Source organism: Delphinapterus leucas, chromosome 3 (assembly GCF_059928025.1).
Source record: "Delphinapterus leucas isolate spDelLeu-1000000601 "Yukka" chromosome 3, BTC_Dleu_Yukka2, whole genome shotgun sequence".
In the NCBI taxonomy this organism is placed as follows: domain Eukaryota; kingdom Metazoa; phylum Chordata; class Mammalia; order Artiodactyla; family Monodontidae; genus Delphinapterus; species Delphinapterus leucas.
Genome location: NC_143131.1, coordinates 63,513,339 through 63,534,629, shown reverse-complemented (window position 1 = coordinate 63,534,629; position 21,291 = coordinate 63,513,339). Strand labels below are relative to the sequence as shown.

Sequence of the window (21,291 nt, the reverse complement as noted above, 5' to 3'; positions counted from 1 at the left end):
GAAAAGATGGCACTCGCTTTGTTGCAGGAATTATTTAACGTTATCTGGACCCCCAAACTTTAGCAGGCAAGAAATTTACTTACTGTCCTGAAAATTTCAGAGCTCAGTAACTAAATTTTTTAACTGTCTTTTATTCTGCTATGCACTGCATTGGATTTTTTTGGGGGGGGCAGCTTACTTTGAATTATAAGTGTATTTTGGTTAAACGGGAGCTCTTTCTAACCCTACATGTTGGATGAATAATTTATCAAGAAATAGTTTATAGAGTTCTTCCAGTTCCATAGAAACAGTTTAGGAAACACCTTCTCACTTGGAATGCAAAGTAAAATTTTATCACTTAACTCATGGGAAGGAATAATCTGACTACATTAGTTTGTGGGGATGCATTTTAACAGGTAAGAGTTAAAGCTTTAGGAACTGCCAGTGAAGTAATTTGCATATAAACATGAATCATTGCCGAGAAAGGTTTAGGGAGGCTTCAGTGTGGGAGAAACTGCATCTTTCTTGTGGATTGTTTCTCCACATATTCTAGGGGCATCTGACAGTTCTTAATTGATGGTCATTAATTTTGAGTAATTGTAACAGAAACTTCCTCTGGGGGGCTTGGCTGTAAGGTCTTTTTATGACAACTATGCTCTGATTGTCTTCCAAAGAATTCTCTTTATTGCTTTGCCGTCCGTTCTCCACCCACCACCCTGGAAGAGTATTTTTCTTGCCAATTATAATTCCATGGAAGTGTTTTTAGTAGAAAACAAGTACCCAACTAGACTCCTCCAGGGAGACGGTATAAGCATTAATACAAGCTTTAAGTAAAAAATTACTGACACCGATCCTTCACTTTTCTTCTCCTTCCCCTCAGAAAATCTTGTTGGTTAAAAACCTCTGATGTTATTGATCATGTACTAAAATGACATGTAGATATAATCTGCTCTGCAAAGACACTGGTTATCAGCTGAAAATCCTTTTCATTACCAGTGACCTCCCATTTCTGATCTGGCCTTCAAAGCAGAGTTTTTAAATGTCAGTTGGGCCCAGTCTAGCTTGTCCATAAACCCTTGAAACTTTAAAATGAGGTGCAGTGAAAAGTCTTTACCTTTTCATTTATACAGTAAACAAACAGGCTTCTTAGAAAGATGTCCCCATCCTAACACACACACACACACACCCCAGCGGCCTCTCACTGCCTTTGAACAAGGGCGTGCACTCTGCTAAGGTTTGTCAGCTGAAAAAAAAGCACAACGTGAGAGTTGTAAGTTAAGTTTTATTGGGGGCAAAATGAGGACTATAGCCCAGGAGACAGCGTCTCAGATAGCTCTGAGGAACTGCTCGAAGAGGTGGCGGGGGGAAGGTCAGTATATATGTGATTTTGGTGAAGGGGGTACATGCAGTCAGGCACACATTTTTTGCAGAAGGTTGCTGCTAGTCTGGCGTAGGTTACTGCTAGTCACGAGGAGAAAATGTCTCTGTTAATGATTTTAGTACTTTTCTAGATAAGAGAAGATGCAAGAATTTGGGCTCATAAAATCTTCTCCTGCAAATATCTATCTGAAGGCCTGTCCTGCCAGTTTTTCCCAGAGCACAGAGCGCCTCATTCCTGATCTCCGCCCTGAACTCCTTTCAGGGGGTGTTGAAGGTCAGCGGCTGCAGTGGCCAGTGACTTGATTCTTGTAGAGGCAGATGGCAAGCACCAATTTTTAGTTGCCACCAGTCCTCAGCAAAAGCGAGAAAAATAAGGACAATGTTGTAAGATTTCATAGTGCTAAATGTGTTCAATTTAAAGAACTGTCCTTTATTCTTAGATGACATCCTTTACCCTTTTTGTGTTAAAATACCCTTTTTTATGAAATGATAGTGAGAGGAGGTAACGGTTATTTTTAGTGTCCTTATATTAGCAAAAGAAAAAATATTGACCTCCCAGTAATTTTTCTGGAGATTTTGCTAGTGTCTGAAGTCCAGAAGCTTGGGAACCACTGTTCTAGAATATGAGCAACGGTGTGGACTGTGACTTTTTCACAGCTCTCTAATGTTCAGAATGGGGCCTGCTACATACACACTAGGCGCTCAGTAAATGCCGTTCACTGACAGAAACATAGTCTGTTCTGTGCTCTCTAATCCGTGCTAGAAACTGTGAGTTTCTAGGCATTTGGAAAGAGTAAAGGATGTAGTAAATGCTGCTAAGTCTCAATCCTAGCATGTACTCTGCCCTCCCAGACAGAGCATAAATAAATGAGCCATCATGCAAAGAACCAATAAGAATCGTTCCAGAACTGGCAGTCAGTAAAACCAAATCCTGTCTGGGCTTTATAGAATAAATCTTCAATGAAAATTTGGAAAGCCTTAGTGGGCAAAGTGATTTCAAAAGTAGAGATTAACCAAAGGTGGCAGTCCTTGGGCAGAACTCCTTGATTCATGGTATAACTAATACTTTGTTATATTACTCTTATTTATAAATACTGTTCGAATACCCCTGACTCTGAATGGCTAACTGGCATTTTGGTACTGAGGGTAGTGTCTTGGCATCTGGAGAGGTCAAGCAGGCTGGAACAGCGTTGTTAATTTAGCTTTGGGGCTTGGGAGGCAAGGACCAGAACTCTTCTTGGGTAGAAGAGACCTGGGGGGGGGGCCATCCTGGTGTCTGTAGTTGTCATAAGCAAGATTTCCTGAGAGCCTGATGCCTTAAATTGAGAGCAGCATCCCCTGAATGTAGACACTGAGACAAGCAGATCTCTTGTTAGCACAGGATTAACTAAAACCTACTGCCTGCGTACAGGTAATGGTGAATGGTGCAAGGGTTCAGGGTTAGGAGGAGGTCAAGGCAAAGATCCTCAGCTCTGTTCTGTGAATTAAGAAAGGCTACTTGGGGCTTCCCTGCTGGCACAGTGGTTGAGAGTCCACCTGCCGATGCAGGGGACACGGATTCATGCCCCGGTCTGGGAAGATCCCACATGCCGCGGAGCGGCTGGGCCCGTGAGCCATGGCCGCTGAGCCTGCGCGTCTGGAGCCTGTGCTCCGCAACAGGAGAGGCCACAACTGTGAGAGGCCCGCGTACCACAAAAAAAAAAAAAAAAAAAGAAAAGAAAGGCTACTTGGAGGAAGCGGGATGGTTAAACCATGGCCCCAGCTGCTGGAGGAGGGATGTAATTTGGCGGCTGTCTGAGAATGCTCTCGGTGCTCGATTTTGTCTAATCAGCTACAGATGTCTCTCCTGTAAAGTTCATAGGATATGGTTTTTTTGTGGACCAGTTTGTGGACGGCATTAGTATTCTAGGTAGATGTGCAGTTTCAGGTGGCTCCCAAGTGCACAGAATCTCAAAGACTAAAATGTAAACAGATGATACGGCTTACATTTTCTCCCTCTGGTCTGATGGGTTTTGCACTTTATTTCCAGTTTTCTGCTCACACAGATTCTTCAGGAGAGGACATCATAGCGAATATTATGTTGGTTTGAGCTGTTCATAGGTTTTCTTTCTATTAGTTTTTTTTGGCCAGCGGCAGCCATTCCAAGGTGACATCTATATTGCAGTAAAGGAGGCCGATGACACTCAGATTGTAATGCAAGAGAAGGGGTGGATGGAAATCCTTTATCTTGCTGTTGTCTTGCTGCAGGGTTCGCAAGTCAACCTGCCTGACAGTAGGTGAGCCTTTATTTTTGTGCAGCCTTCCTCTCCCCGTCATCCCCTTACAGCATTCCTGTGGTTTTTTTCCACTGGAGAGCTGTTCATCGTCATCTGGTCTCTAACGTCTCGTAGGTATAAGCAAGCCAGCTTTTGAGGATACAGCAGTCGCCCCTCTTCAGCTGCACAGATGCTTTTGTTTTGGAAGCTAGTCTTTGGTGTGCAGTAACGCAGCAGCCTGGATTTGAGTCCCAGCTCCACCACTGATTAGCTGTGTAACCTTACTTAATCCCTCTGTGCCTCAGTTTCCTCATCTGCCAAATGATGATATTCCTAGTACCAACCTCACAAGATCCTCTCACGGAGAGAACTCTCATTTGAGTTATATTTGAAGTGCTTAGCGGGTGCCCGGCACATTGTAGTGCTTAGCACTTAGCTGCTGCCGTTGTGATTGTAACAATTATCATTATGATCGTTAAGAGGCTCTGGTCACCTGTATAAACTTCCAGCTTTAAAGTATCAGCTGTGAACGTGTAAAATTGGGGGAGGGTGTTTATAGCTTAAACTCCATGTCATCTTTGCTTGGCATCTACCATTTTTACCATAGAAGATCTTTCCAAAAGGTTCTTCCAAAAATGAGAAGACTAGAAAGGAAATGGGAATCAGAAATGACCTGTGAAGTTGGTCAACAACACAGTATGTGTAGAGGACTGTGTTGGATTTGGGATGGAGATGGAGGTAGAAGCCAAGGAATAGAACACACTCCTTACTGCTGTCCAGTTTATAATCCAGCGGGAGTTCATCTGAGCCAAATATACATACTTTGAGGCATCTAAGAGACCTTGGAGCCAGTGCTGTCCTATTATGGGACAAATGCATAGTATGTCACAGTAAGATTCCTAGTTTTTTACTATCACTGTTCTGGATAATTTTCCAGATAGTTGGCTAACCATTTACTTGTAATTTTTTATTTAAGCTTTTTACCCATGAAATTCTGAGTTGCCTCTCTTCTTAAAACAGAGTGTAGAGGACCTAGTTCAGCCTTGCCTTGGTGAGTGAGAATGACCACTAGAGGCTGTCTCCAAAGTCCCTGCACAGGAGGTTCATACTGTGATCTTTGGAAAGAGAATAGCTTGATGGCAAATTCGCTGGTCTGACATGGTGCCTTCCTCAAAGCACAGTCTTAATAATACCTGACAGTTTGCCTTAGGGTATTGTGAAAGAGAAAAGGTCCCTACCTAACAACAGTTGACGACTTTCAAATAGCTATTAGGGACTGCCAAAATGACTTCCACCTGTCAGCATGGAAGATGACTTGGGAAAAAATTCAAATTTAGACAGAAAAGAGAGGTAAACATACAGATAAATGTTAACTAGCAGGCCTAGGGTTGTTGTGTATCACTCTACATCAGTTGTTGTACCACATGATGGTCCCAGACTTAGAGTTAAATAACTAAACGTATTATTCCTCTTGGAAGCAGAGAATCACCTCCTCTCCCTCCCCTGACCACCCCCCCATCGCTGCACCTGCGGTTGATCAATGACACTGTCCTCAGGGCTGCTGATGGGAGTGGGTATTTTCCTGGGCCGTCAGCAGTTCTACATTCCTACCTTCAGTGCCGGCACTTTCTGTCGGTCTCGCCATTCTCCAGGCTCACGCTGCTTCTAGACACCGCCCTTACCGCTTCTGCATACGGCCATGGTCCACCTCGCTCCTCATTCCCCCTGGTGTACCCTTCTGCCACCTGCCATTTTCCTGAACTTCTCCAGGTTTAGCCCTGCACTGCACCTCCCTTCCCAGCTGGTGTCCAGGGCAGTTCCCACAGTCAGCCACAGCATGTCTTTATAGATGTCGTCACCGCAGCCAAGCATAGTTGGAAACAATTTCAGAGTTTTGAGGCTAAGATGATCTCTAGATTACTGAAAACTTATTACATTTAGTTGACTTACTGCTTTTTTCTGCGTCATCTCCCAACAAAGATCTATTTTCTGTAGCCAGAAAGGAGATATTCAGTGCTTGCAGTCAAGTAGGAGGCCAGTCCCATGGTTTGGTCCCTTTGTGTGTTTCATTAGTAAGTGTGGCTGGCGTGCTGTTCGCCAAAACCGCCGACCCCTGGAATTCACCGTTATCGAATGTAGCTTTTCCTCCAACCATTTAGAAAACTTGGCAAGCACTTAAAATGGTTCCATTTTAAAATGTAACCATCCACATCATAGCACTCTATCTTTTCATTCATCCAACAAATATTTACTGAACACCTATTACACGTCAGACATTGTTCTAGGCAATTGGGATACATAAAGAAAAAACTGCGCAAAGTTCTCTGTCCTCGTGGGGTTTACATTCAAGCTGGTGGAGACACAATAAACCAAATAAGTATACAGTATGTTAAAAAGTGATGGGTGCTATGGAAGGAAAAAACAAAAGGAGTAGCCAGGGTGAGAGAGGTTGGGTATGCTGGGATGATAAGGAGGGAAGCTGCAATGTTAAATAGGGTCATCAGGGTAGGATTCGGTGAGGAGAGATTCAGCCAAACACTTTAAGGAGATACAGGAGTTAGCCCTATGGACAGTCAGGAGGAAGAGCTCTTCCGGCCAAGGGAGCAGCTGGAATGAAGGCCAGTAGGCTTTGCCGCAGAGGGATGTGGGCCCCAAGAGAGGAGTCAGGAAGGATTCTAAGGGTTTTGACCTGAGCAGGTCTAAGAATTGGACTCCCATTTGCTGAAATGAGGTCCACAGGGCAAAGGCCAGGTTCTGAAGTGGGGAGTAGGAATCAAGAGTTAGGCTTGGACATAGTTTTCAAGTACCTTGTTAGATATCCAAGTGGAGGTCAAGTAGGCAGTTGGATATGCAAATCTGGAGTTAAAGGTGGAGATCAAAATTCAGGAGATGCCAGCCTAGAGGCAGTATTTAAAACTGTGGGACCGAGTGTGATCAATCAGGAGAATGTGGAGAAGAGGACAAAGGATTGAGCCCTGGGCCCTCCCGTGTTCAGAGATTGGAAAGGTGAGGAAGACCAGCCAGGGATACCGAGAAGGGACAACCAACATGGCTTCCCGTGTGGAGGCAGGACACTGGCAGATGATCCTGCAAGGAGCACTGCCCTGTCTCTTTAGTTTTCCTTTACCACAATATTGTCAGTACTTTCTGAACTTGCTGATTGAAGCTGTCACCCCCAGTAAGGCTGGAATGCTCTCTGAGCTGTGTCCCAGAATAGGGATGGGATGCAGGAAGCCAGTCACTCTCCCATCTGATTTGTCTTGCTTCTCGTTAGAGAGATGGCCGCCTGGGCCAGAGGTTGAGGGGCAGGAGGTGCAGTGACAGGGGCAGCCTCCTGGCACAGCTGAGCTGAGCACCTCAGAGACTGGAGCTCAGTCTGAGTCACAGGGTAGACCTGATAGGGATAAACACCACCAGGTGAATTTTTTTTTTTCCCCCCAGAGCTGTTGAATGGGAAATGGATGTCTGATAGTTAGATGGTTTCCTGCTGTGTTCCTAAATGAGTCAGTGGCTGTTTCAGAGCCAGAAATAAGTTGAACTCTTGACCTGTTACCCAAGGTTAACTGTGTGACATACCCTGTGGTAAATGCTAAAGATAAAATTGTGATGTAAATCAAGAAGGATAAAGCTTTTCTGCCCTCAAGGGGTTCAGAGTTCTGCTAGGGCCTTGCTCTATCCTCAGGGCCGAGAATGATGCCTGCCACTTAGTGGGTAACTCAGTAAATTGAGCTGAATATACAAAAATAACATATGATAAAGAGCTGAAGGGGGATGTGCACAGGGCAGTGGGAGCACACAGAGAATAACATTCTGGCAGGAAGTGGTGACAAATGTCACACAGAGGTGACATTTGGGCTGGGATGGGGGGAGGGTATTTCCAGGTGGATGAGTGCCCAAGGGGTCAGCATGAGTGAGACCCCTTGTTCAGGTCCTCAGTTAGACCTAGTTGGAGCCCAAACGTATCAAATGATGCTAAGCCTGCTATCCGCTGTGAACTCGCTCTCCAGAGGTATTAGGATATCTCAGAGCTTCAGAATGAGCTTGTTATGACCTAGTGGAGGCTGAGTGTGCGTCCCTCACTGGGGGCTTCTCCACGGGCTGCTGGTAGCAGTAACAGACGGCCATCTTTTCTTCCCGTCCTTAGAAAATTTCCTTTGCAAACTGAGGTCTAGTCAGTCTTTACTATTTAGTCTGGAAGCCTGTCTGAAGGGAAGGTGGGAGTATGATGTCCAAAGACTCACTTGTTCTTCTGTACAACAGGGGCCAGCCTCTAGTTCTCACCTGTCAGGCCAGGAAAAAGGGCCTCCTTCTGTACAGACAGTGGGTGACACACGAAAGGCAAGAAACCTGGAGTCCGTTCCCTTGGCCAGCAGGTAGTGAAAGTGTGGGGTGACTGGGTGACAGACTGGCAGGGAGGGAGTCGGGGCCGACACAGCCAGGGAGCCTGTGAAGTAGCCACGGAGCCTTCCGCACTCTTCCTTCACAGGCTGAAGAGCAGTGGTTCAGACTCGGCTTCCCCGTTCCTAGCGTCCCGGACGCTTAAAGCTGGAGGTGGTCACCTTCAGACAAGTAAAATATTATTTATTGTATTCAGCAACTCGTAGTCTTTCCAAAATTGGAGGCTTGGCAAGATTATGGAGGTTGTTTCCCCCACCTAAGGGATTTGATTAAAACTTATATTTGATAACATACTGTTTCATTTCAAGGCAGTAGCAAGAAAATTACCTAAGATATATAATTTTGTGGCTGGTCTAATCACAGTCAGTGCTGACTGTTGATCAGGAAGACTCTGACATTACTTTTCCCAGGGTGTTTCATTCATTTTATTTTTTAGCACCTTCTTTTTTAAGGCACCGGAAACTCAGCCATGAAACACAGCTCCTGCCCTCTCCCTTTCAGAGCTCATGGAGTCTTAATTATTTGAATTAAACCCAAACCACGTGTTTAGGTCACCCACAGACTCTAAAAATTCCTGTGTAGCAGGATAGAACTGCTGGGAATCCAGGGTCGAGTCTGAAAGCTCCTTCCAGGTCGGGGAAAATATTACTAAAATGGCAGAGGGACATGATGGGTGTTGCAGTGTGATAGCTGGTGCCCATGAGAGAGCCAGCACCCTATGGTGAGCCTTGGTAAATTGTCTGGGCTCTGTCTCCAGCCTGGTGTGGCATCTGTGGAATAGTCCAAGTGACTAACCACCCGTTCCCTTTCATTAGTTTCTTCCTTAATTAATTTCTTCCCCAGATAAGGTTGAGTCATCCCCCAAGTGACCCCATGGTGAGCATATGCTGGCATCTTCTAGTCCTCTTGGTACAATGAACTGGGAGGCTGTTAGCAAGAGAAAAGACAGGATACAAGGGAGAGGATATCTCTTAAGGTTGGGAAAAATGGTACCTTCTTGGGTATCATCAAGTCGAGCCACTGCAGAAGTTACCGGCCCTCTGAACTGCCTGTGGTTTCTTGTAGTGGCGGCTGTTTTCTCGGGTAGTTGGCCAGTATCATCCTGCCTGCCTTTCCTCCTCCTCCCAGCCGGGCCTGTCGCAGCTCAGCCAGGCACCAGGAAGAGATGCCACTCAGAAGGAAATGACATGCCCACTGGCCTCGTCCCTTATTTTCTCTGCCACCCTCCCAGCACACATTCACACACAACGAAAACGGTGATGCATTAAGGCAAGGAGATGGAAAGGTCTTAGAGATAGGCTGGCCTCACTTCAGGAGCTGCGGGGGAGAGCAGACCATTGTCTGGTGTGGCTCTTATGTGAAACTCAATCCAGAGCACACCTCAGCTGACAGTCCCTGGTGCACTCCAAGTTGATGACTAGAAAAGCCACGCCACGTTTGCAGCAGACTTGGTATATGTCTTACTGTGTTCTCTTGCCTGCTGTCTGATGTGCCCATCTAAGAAGTCGTGGACTTCAGTTCTGTCTCGGTAGCAGGTGTCATCAAGCCTATTTGGAATCTGGGGCGTATGTTTGCTTCTAGCCCCTGGGATCCTGCTGGGATAACTTCATTCTTGTTGATTGGCATCTGCCAAAGTTATTTTACTCTTTCTCCCCAGGGGCACTATGGCTTAGAAAAACTGTATTGCAAAACAAATTGCGCTGACATTGATAAAGTTTTATTAAGCGTCTGCTCTGTGCCAGGCACTTTTCTGAGCACTGCCCTCGTGGAGCTTGAAGTTTAGAATGGAGGTGCATTAACAATCAGAATAACTAAGTGAAGTGTCAGGTTGAACCACGTGAAATGACCATTTTTGTAGGTAAAAAATGGACAAATATTGACAGTTTCATATGACTCAAAATAATCTATTCTGTTTGTCAGTAATAAATGCTAAGGAGAAATAATAAAGCAAGGAAGGGGGATAGCAGGTTAAGGGAGAGGCAGGTGTTTGGAATTGTAAATAGACGGGACCAGAAGACCAAGGAGGTGGCACTTGAAGGTGGCTGGAAAGCTGTCCGCAAGAAGGGCAGTGCAGGCGAGAGGAGCGTAACAAGAGCGGAGGCCCGAGCGCGGCTGGTGTGTGGCCGGAGCAGAGGGCAAAGGGCAAGAGAGGCAGGCGCGGGGAGCTGGGGCACGGAGGACCTCGAGGGCCAGGGAGGGAAAACTGGATTTTACTCTGAGAGCTGGGAAACCTTTCTGGGCTTCTCGATAATTTTACTCGGAAGCAGAGAGAACCTGTTGAGATGACGGCTGTGACTAAGGAGTGCTCGTTAGGGCCCAGGAGCCGGCGCCCAGGCCGCTCGGAAGCTGCACCGGTCCGGGAGGCGAGGCGAGGTGAGGTGAGGTGAGGGCCGCGTGTGGCCACCTGAATCGTGAACATTTCTGGAATTCCTCTGGTAGAAGAGCCTTTTTTAAATACCTAGAAAGATGGCAAATGCTTGTTCTGTCCTTGCTCACCTGAAGGCCGGCTGTTTTCTCTCTCCGACTGTCTTGTGTTTTCATGGCATTAACCAAGCTAGGGGCAGCTCTGGTGAGTGCTGGGAGGAGAGGCCCACCAGCCAGGCTGCCCAGGTTGGGAGCCTGTCGTTTGGGCGTACATCGCATGCACCGGGGCTCGCAGCCGTAACAGAGCCACTTTCTGTCACCCTCCCGGGGGACTGCCCTGTGGGCTTATAAATAGTCAAGCTGAGGATTTTGACAGACTCTTAAGCATGGCACCCTTTTATGATGTCTCCCTGCTGTCCTTATTCACAGATCGATTGGCCAGTAGCAGCCACAAGATTTTAAGAAGGCCTGAAGCACCTCAGGAACCTTATCTGAGCTACCAGCAAAGAGGACAGCTAAGGAGAAGTACAGGGGTGAATGTTCCTGAGTGTTCTGAAAAAAGGGGTCTGATGATATTAAAATAGTAGTCATTTTAAAACTGCTGGCTTCCCAGAAGGATCTGAGACAGCCACATTATTTTGTGCATCCTACAAGCCAGAGCCCAGCACAGGGTGGCAGAGCTGCTATGTGACAGCAGACTCTGTGCTTTCTGTCTTCTGTCCCTAGCCCCTATCCAGTGCAGGAAAGGGCGTGGAGAAAAGGGAACCCTGCTGTGATGATGGTGGGAATGTAAATTGCTAACAGCCACTCTAGAGAAGGGTGGTTAAGCAAAGTATTCTGCCATAAAGAGAAACCCTTACAATTCAAGGGTTATAATGCATATTAAAATGCATTAATTTTACTAGTTGGACTTGTTTAAGCCACATAATGCAAACGATGTATGCAATTAATATTCAAATATAAACACTCTGGCCTTTTAAAAGGGAGAGCTGTTAATACTCCCTTGCCCACAGGCTGCGTGTCTGGTTTCCAGCGCAGTAACTTAGGACCTGAGGGAGGAAGCTCCCAAGGTTCCATGTGCCTTGGGTGAGGTTTCCTAGGGAACAAGGTGGGAATTAATCGGGATTTATCACAGGCTTAGAAATACAAAAGAATTAGCTCAGTCATCGTAGATCTCCCCAGCTGAGTTACATTTGTTCAGATGGAGAATAGTTTATTCTTTCAAGGGTACTAATTGTAGCCTCCTCTCCCCCAGTTATGACACCTTTCAAAATATCCACCCCCCCCCACCCCACCCCCCCAATAGGCCGGCCTGTCTATTCATAACTGGTAAACTTTACACTGCTTCTGCTTCTGCATGGAAGGGGCCTGCCAAGGGCTTTAACCTGTTACCTAGCGCTAGTCTGTGTTCCAGGCTGTTGTTAGGGACACAGCAAGTACTCTTTACAGACTGTGTAACACTCACACCCACCTTATGAGTTAAGGATTAGCTCATTTTACAGGTGAGTAATCATACTTCGGTTCAAAGACTTCTCTAAGGTCACCCAGCTCATAGATGGCAGAGCTTGGATTCAGACCTCTATCTTACTCCAAACCTAGAGACCTTAACTACTAAGTGACCGACCACCTGGTGAGTTGTTGCTGTGGTCCACCATCTTGCCGGTTTGTGTCCTAGCCTCACACAGGGACTACAGGGGCCTTTCTGCTATGTGACTTCTAGCCAGACATCCAGACCAGGATTGCTGGTCCGGGACTGTGCCTATGCCAGAGCACCAGCGCATTCTCCACAGGCGGCCTGATCCTCGGGAGGATTTGCTCCATGCGCCCGGTCATTTCTAACAGCATCTCTCCAGGTGTCTGGGCCGCTGCTCCCTTCACTTACGCCTCCCAACACTGGATCGCATTTCCCTGGCTACGGATCACCGCCACCTGGCTCCCAGCACCCCGACCTACGGAGAAATAAGGGCTGCACAGTTAGAAGAACTTCTTTTGTGAATCGCTCTTCTTCAGACCGTGAGCGTGTAAATGGATTCCCTCTGTTCCACCCCTGCTAGAAAGCCCCGCGAGGCCTTCAGAGGAGAACAAGGGGATTAATTTGGGAAGTAGGGACAATCAGACCCCAAAACCCACTCTAGTGCCATGATCGGGGAGAAGATGCTCTCCATGACAGCTGTGATCTGTGGTCTGAAACACAACCTTCCTCAAACCGAGTACTAGCACAAATGCAGTCGTGTTCTTTTTGTCAGGAAGTTGCTGTAAATGCCTAGGAAGCTTTGATGTGGTAACCCCAGAGGATTTCAGTAAAGGTAGGAAAAGAGAATTTAGAGTAAGCTTAAATTAAGAGGACAGAACTGCTAGTCCAATGTATCTAAAAAACAGGTCTTTTTGACTGTGCGTTAGCAATCTTGATTACGTAGGTGACATTCTTCAAAGAAAACTGTTTCTTCCTGCTACGTCGAATAAAGCCATCTTCTTCCCGCAGCACCCTTTCTACCAAGAAAGTTTTGTCGGTAAGACCTGAGGCCGCTCAGTTCCCTTCGTGGTCCCGGGATCCGGACGCCCTTGTAGGCAGCTTCTCCCGTGCGTCGGGGAGGCGCTCCCTCCCAGGCTGCCGCAGGCACAGAGCGGGCACCTGAGAACGACTGTCTGTGCCTCACTTGCCTTGCCTTATCCCGCCCTGGAGTAGCTCCTAACCCTCAGGGCTGGCAGGAAAAAGGCCTCTCCATTTCACAGTGAGCAGCCGGAGGGAGAGAAAAATGGGCCTTTAGTATGGCAGTGCTGTGGTGGCGTCAGCACAGTGGAAACAGAGCTTCTTAGTGTCTCCTCAGAGCTGAGCTTACTTGAAAGCACTCGGACCAAAGGTTCTTACGGAGTTTGCAAGTGGCCTCTCAACGTATATGTAAACATAGAAGGTCTCTGTCCTAGGTATGCGGTTGGTTGCTGGTGGATGCCAGCAAACAGACTCCTCGTGGGCTTATCTTTAAAGCATGACACCCAGCTTAAGATGTGGTCTGTCGCATTTAACCATGGTTCTCCGTGAATTCCCTCACACCGGGGTGGGCAAACTTCTCCTGCCAAAGGCCAGAGAGTAAATATTTCAGACTTTGCAGGCCATAGGGTCTGCAGCAACTCTCCCTGTGCTGTCCCCGCACAGAAGCAGCCATGGGCAGTCCATAAACGAATAGGCATAGCTGTGCTCCATTTACAAAAACAAGACCCCACTGGACCTTAGTTTGCCAACCTCTGCCTCAGACCAAAAGGGAACTAACTGCTCCCTGCAGTAAGAGCCCTGTGGGAAGAAGTAGTAACAAGGTTACCTGCTTTTCTAGAAGAGAAATTATTAGTGGGTTCACATTCCAATATGTACAAAAGCAGCTAAAAATATTTTCATTAAAGTGATTGATTGTCTTGATCAGGCCAGATTAGCTGCCTAGAAACAGTCCCTAACACTTGCTATTGCAGAACCGATGCCATTGCCCAGAGCAGGCAAATCAAGTAGCCATTACACAGACTGGTGCCGTTACCCACTTGCCGTTGGAGAGCCGTGGGGCTTTCACCTGTTCTTTCTTCTGCCCTGCAGGCCTCTTCCTTATCCTGGGTTTGATACTCTACCCTGCTGGCTGGGGCTGCCAGAAGGCCATAGGCTACTGCGGACACTACGCATCGGCCTACAAACCCGGAGACTGCTCGTTGGGCTGGGCCTTCTATACCGCCATTGGGGGCACGGTCCTCACTTTCATCTGCGCCGTCTTCTCCGCACAAGCAGAAATTGCCACCTCCAGTGACAAAGTCCAAGAAGAGATCGAAGAGGGGAAAAACCTCATCTGCCTCCTTTAGTTTGGAAGAGACATCAATGCCGTTTTCTTGCTCGCGTAACCTTGTGAAACACTTCACTTCCGGTTCTGTCGTCTGAATCAAGTGAAGAACTAGCCTTTACCTACCAAAGCCACGTTCCACGGCCCTGAGCCTCGCCAGGACCAACGACAGGCAACACCCAGCGGCACAGAGTGACTGCACAGGAGGGCCACAGTGCAAACTGTAAGGGATGGGACGTGAAAAGAGTACATAAACCCTGACACGCAGTTAAGTTCTGTCCGACTCCATCTCCCCCCAAGCCTCAAGGAAGGATGATGGTCTAAACCATTACAGCAGCAGTTTCTCTGGTAACAGAAGAGACCATTGGCCAGATCTGCAGGCTGTTGAGAGACGTTTCTGCACAGGTTGCATGCCTGTGAGCATCTCTGCCTCAGAGTGAGGTTTGGGGGTTGGTGCTTTTGTTTCCTCCTAGTTCTTTCTAACTGTCTCAGGTGGAGACTGCAATGAAGACTGCACACCCACCGGGGAGAGGATGTGCGCTGAAGGGCCGAGCAAGACACTGTCGGTTGCTTAGCTGACCCGAGGGACAGTGTGGAATTCTGTGGTGGGACTTATTCTAGGCTGAATTCCAGAGTCAGGTGGATCAATTGATCTGTCACTCCAAGAGTTTAGAAATTTGAGAAAAGGAAGAATAAGGACCTGTCCAATCATGAGAATAAAAGTACAAAATCCTGCTAGTGGAGACAAATTCATTCCACTCCCCAGCAGCCAGGCTAGCACCAGTACTGGCCCAGTCTCCTCCTCCACTGGAGATCACATGTTGTTCTTCTAGGGCTAGGACTAGCGCTTTGACTGCCAAAGGAAACCTCACTCTGTTTCCTGATTCCAGGGACAGAGGTCTCCGAGCCAGCTGTGGCTCATTCATCTGGTGACTGGGAGAGCTTGCCAGAATCTCAGCACTTGCAGGGAGACCTTTTCCCACTGTGTGGTAACCATGCTGTATTCAGCTGTATTCCTACCCCCCAGCAGCAGCAGGATGGCATTCTGTGCAGAAAAAGGAGCTAGAGATGGGAGTTAAGTTTTTCTAGTTACTGGTGTTGGTCCTGAAAGCAGACTGAAATAACATTAAATTGCTCTAACTGGTGAGTTACATCAAAGGCTTCATTCTCAGGAAAGCACAGAGTAGACAGAAAGTTAATGCAAAATGAGAGCTAGACCAAGCTCATAGCACCTGCCTATACCTGTTTACAGAATGAATGAAACACCACTATTAAAAAGGATTCAGGGGCTTTTAATCTAGTTTCTATAAATCACCAACATAATTGATTCAGGAAAATGATATTAGCCATCACTTCAGACTGACTTTGGAACAAATCAAAGTGACCAGAAAGAACTTAGTCTGGTATTATCCTGAGCTTCAGAATTGCAGAATGCGATAGAAACACTTCTTTGCAATTTAAGCAAATGGAGTGGACCTGCCAAATTTCTGGAAGGACTAAAAGGACAGGTCTCTTTAGGCTTATGAATCTGCTTACTTGAGGGCTTGTTTTGTTTTGAAAATTTAACAAATAACTACGAACCTTGTTTGGGCAAGGCATTGTAATGTGCTAAGCACCACCAGGCATAGAACCCCGATTCAGATTTTACAACACTGCCCTGAGTAAATCATCTTAAAGCTGTGTGAGTCTAAAACCATGCCTTGCTGCACAACAAGTAATTGCTTTAGTTGTTCCATTCCAGTTTAATTAATTCCATTCTAGCCTTCGGCCTGTACCAGAAACCATGTTTATCTCACAGATAATGAGCTAAAGGGCAGGAAGGCGGGGGCATGGAACCAGGTCTTCATGAGCTCACCATTCTTAGACCAAAGTTCAGAGTAAAAGCAAGATGTACATCTGTGACTTCCAGGGGTATCCTCAAGGGGTATCCTTCAAGGGGTATCCTTATGTATCCTCATAGCAGCCTGTCATAAGGGCTCAGGACACAAACAATAACTGTGTCGGACGCCACACAGAAATAATAGGTTATGGCAGCCACTGGACAGGACCCCTGTCCCTTACTGTGCATCTGTATGCTCTAACCAAGTTCTGATGCCATCACAGTCATTGCTTTTTAACCCTTGGCAATAATTTTCATTTAAAAAAAAGCAACTCCCTCCATCAGGCAAATAATTTAAAACCCAATTTTTTTTTCTTAAATTTATCATCACAAGATTCACCCTACTTCTTCTTCTATACAAGACAGAGAACCCACGTTACAACACTAATTTTACACTCTCACTCTCCTCGCAGACAAGTCATAAAGCTTAGAGGGTTCTCTAAGCACGTCCATCATCTTTACTGCCTGACTGCGCCTTCACCGAGGGGCGGTGGAGGGCGGGATGTTCCTAGGTCACTCTGGTAACAGAAGTCATGAGCGAAAACGTGACCTCTCTTGGCCAGAAGAAAGTCACCTGACAGTGTTTACTTCATCAGTCTGAATGCTACAGAAGACCAAAAAAAAAAAAAAAAACCAGCACATGCACACACACAAAACCGCAAACCACTAAAAGCTGCTTAAACACTGATTTGTTGAGCAGAGCAGAGATGAAATTTCTCTAGCAGAGAAAGAGTAGAAAGGTAATGTGGGCCTTTTCAACCTTTAGTCCATTTAGCCAGGCTTCAGTTGGGATAGATGGAATATCAAAATCAGGCTAGTCTAGACAAAAACTGCATGGCTGTTTAAAAACCACTGCATAGGAGGAATGTGTTAGAAGGAAATAGATTGAAAACAATTAGACAATCGTTGACCCGCAGCTATTTTTCTAATACATTTCTATCAAGCGCCTCAGTCTAAAAATCTAATATACCTGGACCATTACTACTACCAGCAAGTCTTATTTATTTTTCGCCTGCGTTTGTGCTTAAAGTTTTGTGATGGGGCTGGGCTTCTCAATGAACTCCAAGAAGGCAGAAATGTTTGCTTTGGAGTCTGTGGATTTTTTAAACCTGTGTGCTGATTCAACAATGTTACATTAATTGTGTAAGGGTTTTTGTATAGTTATCAAACATCTGTGGTGTAGTGATCTTTGCTAAACATGTATTCTGTAAAGTGCCATAGTCTTTTTTATGTGTAGCATATTTAAAAAATATATATGTATATTATACATACACAAGTCTGTGTGAAAGATGTGCAATAACAAAGGTGTATGTATGTTTTGTTTTTTGGAAACTGGACAGGAGTCAGAACAGAGATTGTTTCTGTTTTGGCAAAGGAGAGTTAAACATTTTGCCTTCATGGCCTAGTCATTAACCCATAACAATTTTAATGCTACACAAACCTATGTGAAGAAAAGACTGGTATGAAATCATTTTTTCCTGGGTCTAAATTAAAATAATCACTAGATTTATGTGAAAGTTAAGCCAGCAAGACAGGCCCAGTTAATGCTAGTCTTTCATGTGAAATGTGAAGCTGCCACGTTGCCTTTTCTGTTTGTGTGATAACTAGTAGCTGGTACCTAATCACTAAGGAGCTATTTCTTAACATGCTTTGATAGACCACGTTAATGCTAGACCACTATTTAAGGGCTAATCTCACACCGTCTTAGCCGTAAGGGTCTGCTTAGAACAGACCTCTCTGTGCAATAACACGTGGCCACTGGAAATCCCTGGCCTGCGTTTGTATTTGGGCAGCAATGACTCCCAAGGGCCAAAAGAAATAAAAGCACGACTGGGATTTCTTCTGAGACTGTGGTGAAACTCCTTCCAAGACTGGGGGGTCATGAGGTGCTTTGGAGGAACTCAGCACCACTTGATATTCAGCAGCCACTTGAGCCAAATATAAAGTTGTATTGCCGCTGATGGACTCCATGTGAGCCTTTGAATTTCTGCTTATCCTGTTATATTGTAAACTAATACATTATTTGTCTAGCATTGATTAGGTTCCTGTGCGTATGTATTTTCACAACATGCTCCCCTCCCCTCCCCAGATATGAATTAAACCAGATTTTGCAAACTCATTCTGATTCAAGTCTCAGTATATTGGTTTCAATATGATGTGTATCATTTCATCAAGAAGATATCTACCAATCAAATTTGAAAGACTAACTTATATGTAATAGTGATGACAGGAAAGAAGATATTCAGGTATTTTAACTGTGCCATTCACTGGTAACATATATACACCTACCTTAGGTTAGCTTTAACTTCAAGATAAGTATATGTTTCTTTCTTGGAGAAGCACTGATGTAATTATAAATAGGGAGGAATAAAACCCTCTCAAATACTATACAGATATTTTAAAGTAAAGAAATATGGAAATGCTTCAAAGGATTTAAAAAGCTTTATAAACAATGTAAAGAAATGTGTATAACAAGGGAAAAGTCAACAGAAGGACACAGTCACCCCTTCCAACAAAAATACCAAAGTTAAAAGCCAGTCGTGGAGTAGTTCACATCCACATTTCCTGAACGTAATCCTGCCCATAAAAAACCTCATCTAGAAGCAGAGTTCTAATTTAGAAACTCAAAGAAGACGCTAACAACCCTTTTCATAAACTCTTACCCACTCTGTATCACGTGAAGCACTTAGTGATAGAATATACAAAAATAGCTATTTTCCTGATCTAGGGCCTGTGACAGCTGAAACTACTTGTATGCTTTGGCTTCTAAACATACCTGACACATGCCTGATTTCTAATAGGAATCAAAATTAAAACTGACAAAATCACCCAAATCAATAAAGGCAAGATTCTTCCATTTATGATCTAAATAATCCAAGCAAAACTGGACATTTTCAGTTGCTTTTTCAGCTCTTGTTACATCTTCCTCAGAAGTTAATCCACAGGAGAAAGGACCCTGGCTTTAAATTGCGGCACAGGCTGGGTAACCTTCACCTGTGCTTCCCATTTCATCATTAGCAATTTTGCTACCGGATCAACTTTCCATGACCGATCTTCCTGGAACACACTGCATTCAACTTACTCCTAGCTCACCTTAAAGCCTTTGCCTAACATAGTAAGAGTCTTGACTATTCTGGGCATTTCCTTTAAATGGGTTATTTCGGTAGCTTCCAATAATTCAGTACCTTTTTAGACTCTCAAACACTAAAGGATAAGAGCATCAAAGCAAACTTTCAGCCTACTCTCCAAAGCAGCAAGAACCAATAACTGTCTTGATTTCAGGGCCCTATCTGGTTGCTTAGTCACTTGGCTGGGGCCATCCACTGCTGCCCCTGCTATCTTCTTCCTTACAGCTTCCTCCTCACCCTGGAGAGCTCTGCAAGATAACTCTTTAAGACATGAACAGCTCATTTTGCTTAGATACACAGGATGTAAATAAAAGCATAAATGAATAAGAGGAAGTAGTAAAACCACACGGAAAAGAAAAATCAATCAAATAACTTGTAGCTCTTAGTAGCTCTTATGGCTTTTTATAGCCAAATATCCTGAAAAACCTAATACCTATGCAAGCAGTCCACCAAGTGCCTGTGTTTGGGAGAAACCACTAAAATTTATTCTCAAGAGAAGGAAGCCTGAATTAAGGCAGGAGATAGTGAAGACAACGAGATGAAGTGAGTTAGGGAGAAAGAAGGGACAGCTTGGGGACTGACTGGAAGCAGTCGGGGGAGGAGGGGAAAGAGTCTAGGACGACTCCCAGGCATGTGGTTTGGGCACTAGGCAGAAAGTGGTGCCATCACCTACATCAGGAATCCATCGGGGACAGAGACAGTGAAGGTGTTAAGCTTCAGCTTAGGCTGCCAATGGCAAAGTCCTGTGCGCAGCTAGGAATATACCATGGAGAGAAGACCGGCTTGGAGACAGAGATCTGGGAGTCTTCAATACACATGGACAGACAATAAGAATTTTTAACCATTATGCACTTTTCATGTGCAGGTGCTGGGCTAAGCACTTCTTTTAATTCATTTATTCATCAAAACCCTATGAGTAGAAACGATTATTATCCTCATTTTACAAATACATTAACTATCACCCAAGCAACTTAACTGAGGTTAAGTAATCTGCCCCACATTAAAAAGCTAGTAAGCCAAAGCTCAAATACAGGTTTGACACCAAAGTCTACATTCTCAAACAGCTGTAGTTTCTTTCTACCAAGAATGTACCGGGTGAGAAGGCAACATTAACACAAACCCCCAGGGGACACCAACATCTCTGCATAGTAAACTTAGAATAACCTCCAAGTTCAACTCCAAAAAGACCGCACCGTAAGATGACAACTGATAAAAACACTGCTCCCTTTCAGAGGAAAACCTGGTAATTTTCCATACTTTTCAAGATGACAACATACATACCAATTTGCTCAATCCTGAAAACAGAAACTAAAAATTCATCAAGTATATGACAGTGGTAAAAAAAATGACAGTTTTGTTTTCTTATTATAAATAATCTCTTAACAACGAGGTCCTACTGTACAGCACAGGGAACTATATTTAATATCCTGGGATAAACCATAATGGAAAAGAAGATAAAAAAGAATGGAGGGCTTCCCTGGTGGTGCAGTGGTTGAGAGTCCGCCTGCCGATGCAGGGGACATGGGTTCGTGCCCTGGTCCGGGAAGATCCCACATGCTGCGGAGCGGCTGGGCCCGTGAGCCATGGCCGCTGAGCCTGCGCGTCCGGAGCCTGTGCTCCACAACGGGAGAGGCCACGACAGTGAGAGGCCCGCGTACCGCAAAAAAAAAAAAAAAAAAAAAAAAAAAAAAGAATGTATATGTGTGTATAACTGAGTCACTGCTGCACAGCAGAAATTAACACATTGTAAATCAACTATACTTAAATAAAAAAATAAATTATAAAATAAATTAATAAATAATCTCTCATCCAGGATAAGCAGCTATTATGATTACATAAGAGGCCTATTTTCTTCATAGCCAATCTAATAATTAAATAAGGATTTGTTTTCAACTAAAGTTTCTCCAAACACACACACAAATGCCAAAGACTATTTATAAGTTAGCACTGCTGTGAAGAGCAGGCAGCAGGTACTTACCCACATGTGTGGAGCTAGGCCTTGGTCTGGAGATTTCAAAAATAAACGTAATTTTTTTCTTGATTACTGTATATTTTTCTAGGGTCCACTGTCCCTAAAGGATGGATATGAATTA

At 45.1% G+C, this 21,291-nt stretch overlaps 2 protein-coding genes across 3 annotated transcripts in view; one reads left to right on the top strand and one right to left on the bottom strand.

Moving 5' to 3' along the window:
• LHFPL2 (LHFPL tetraspan subfamily member 2) overlaps window positions 1-17,663 on the top strand; it is a 24,736-nt gene extending 7,073 nt beyond the window's left edge. The window contains exon 2 of one of the 2 annotated variants that reach the window (XM_022594319.3): window positions 13,957-17,663. In XM_022594319.3, coding sequence (XP_022450027.1) covers window positions 13,957-14,213 — 257 coding nt within the window. In that variant the 3' untranslated portion in view covers window positions 14,214-17,663. Of the gene's footprint in view, window positions 1-10,805 lie in introns of both variants that reach the window. The other variant, XM_089909050.1, reaches the window with a different exon arrangement.
• The window catches only part of SCAMP1 (secretory carrier membrane protein 1), a 114,134-nt gene continuing 109,144 nt past the window's right edge, over window positions 16,302-21,291 (bottom strand). Inside the window, exon 10 of the mRNA XM_089909048.1 lies at window positions 16,302-21,291. Within this exon, the coding sequence (XP_089765174.1) occupies window positions 21,212-21,291 (80 nt within the window). The 3' untranslated portion in view covers window positions 16,302-21,211.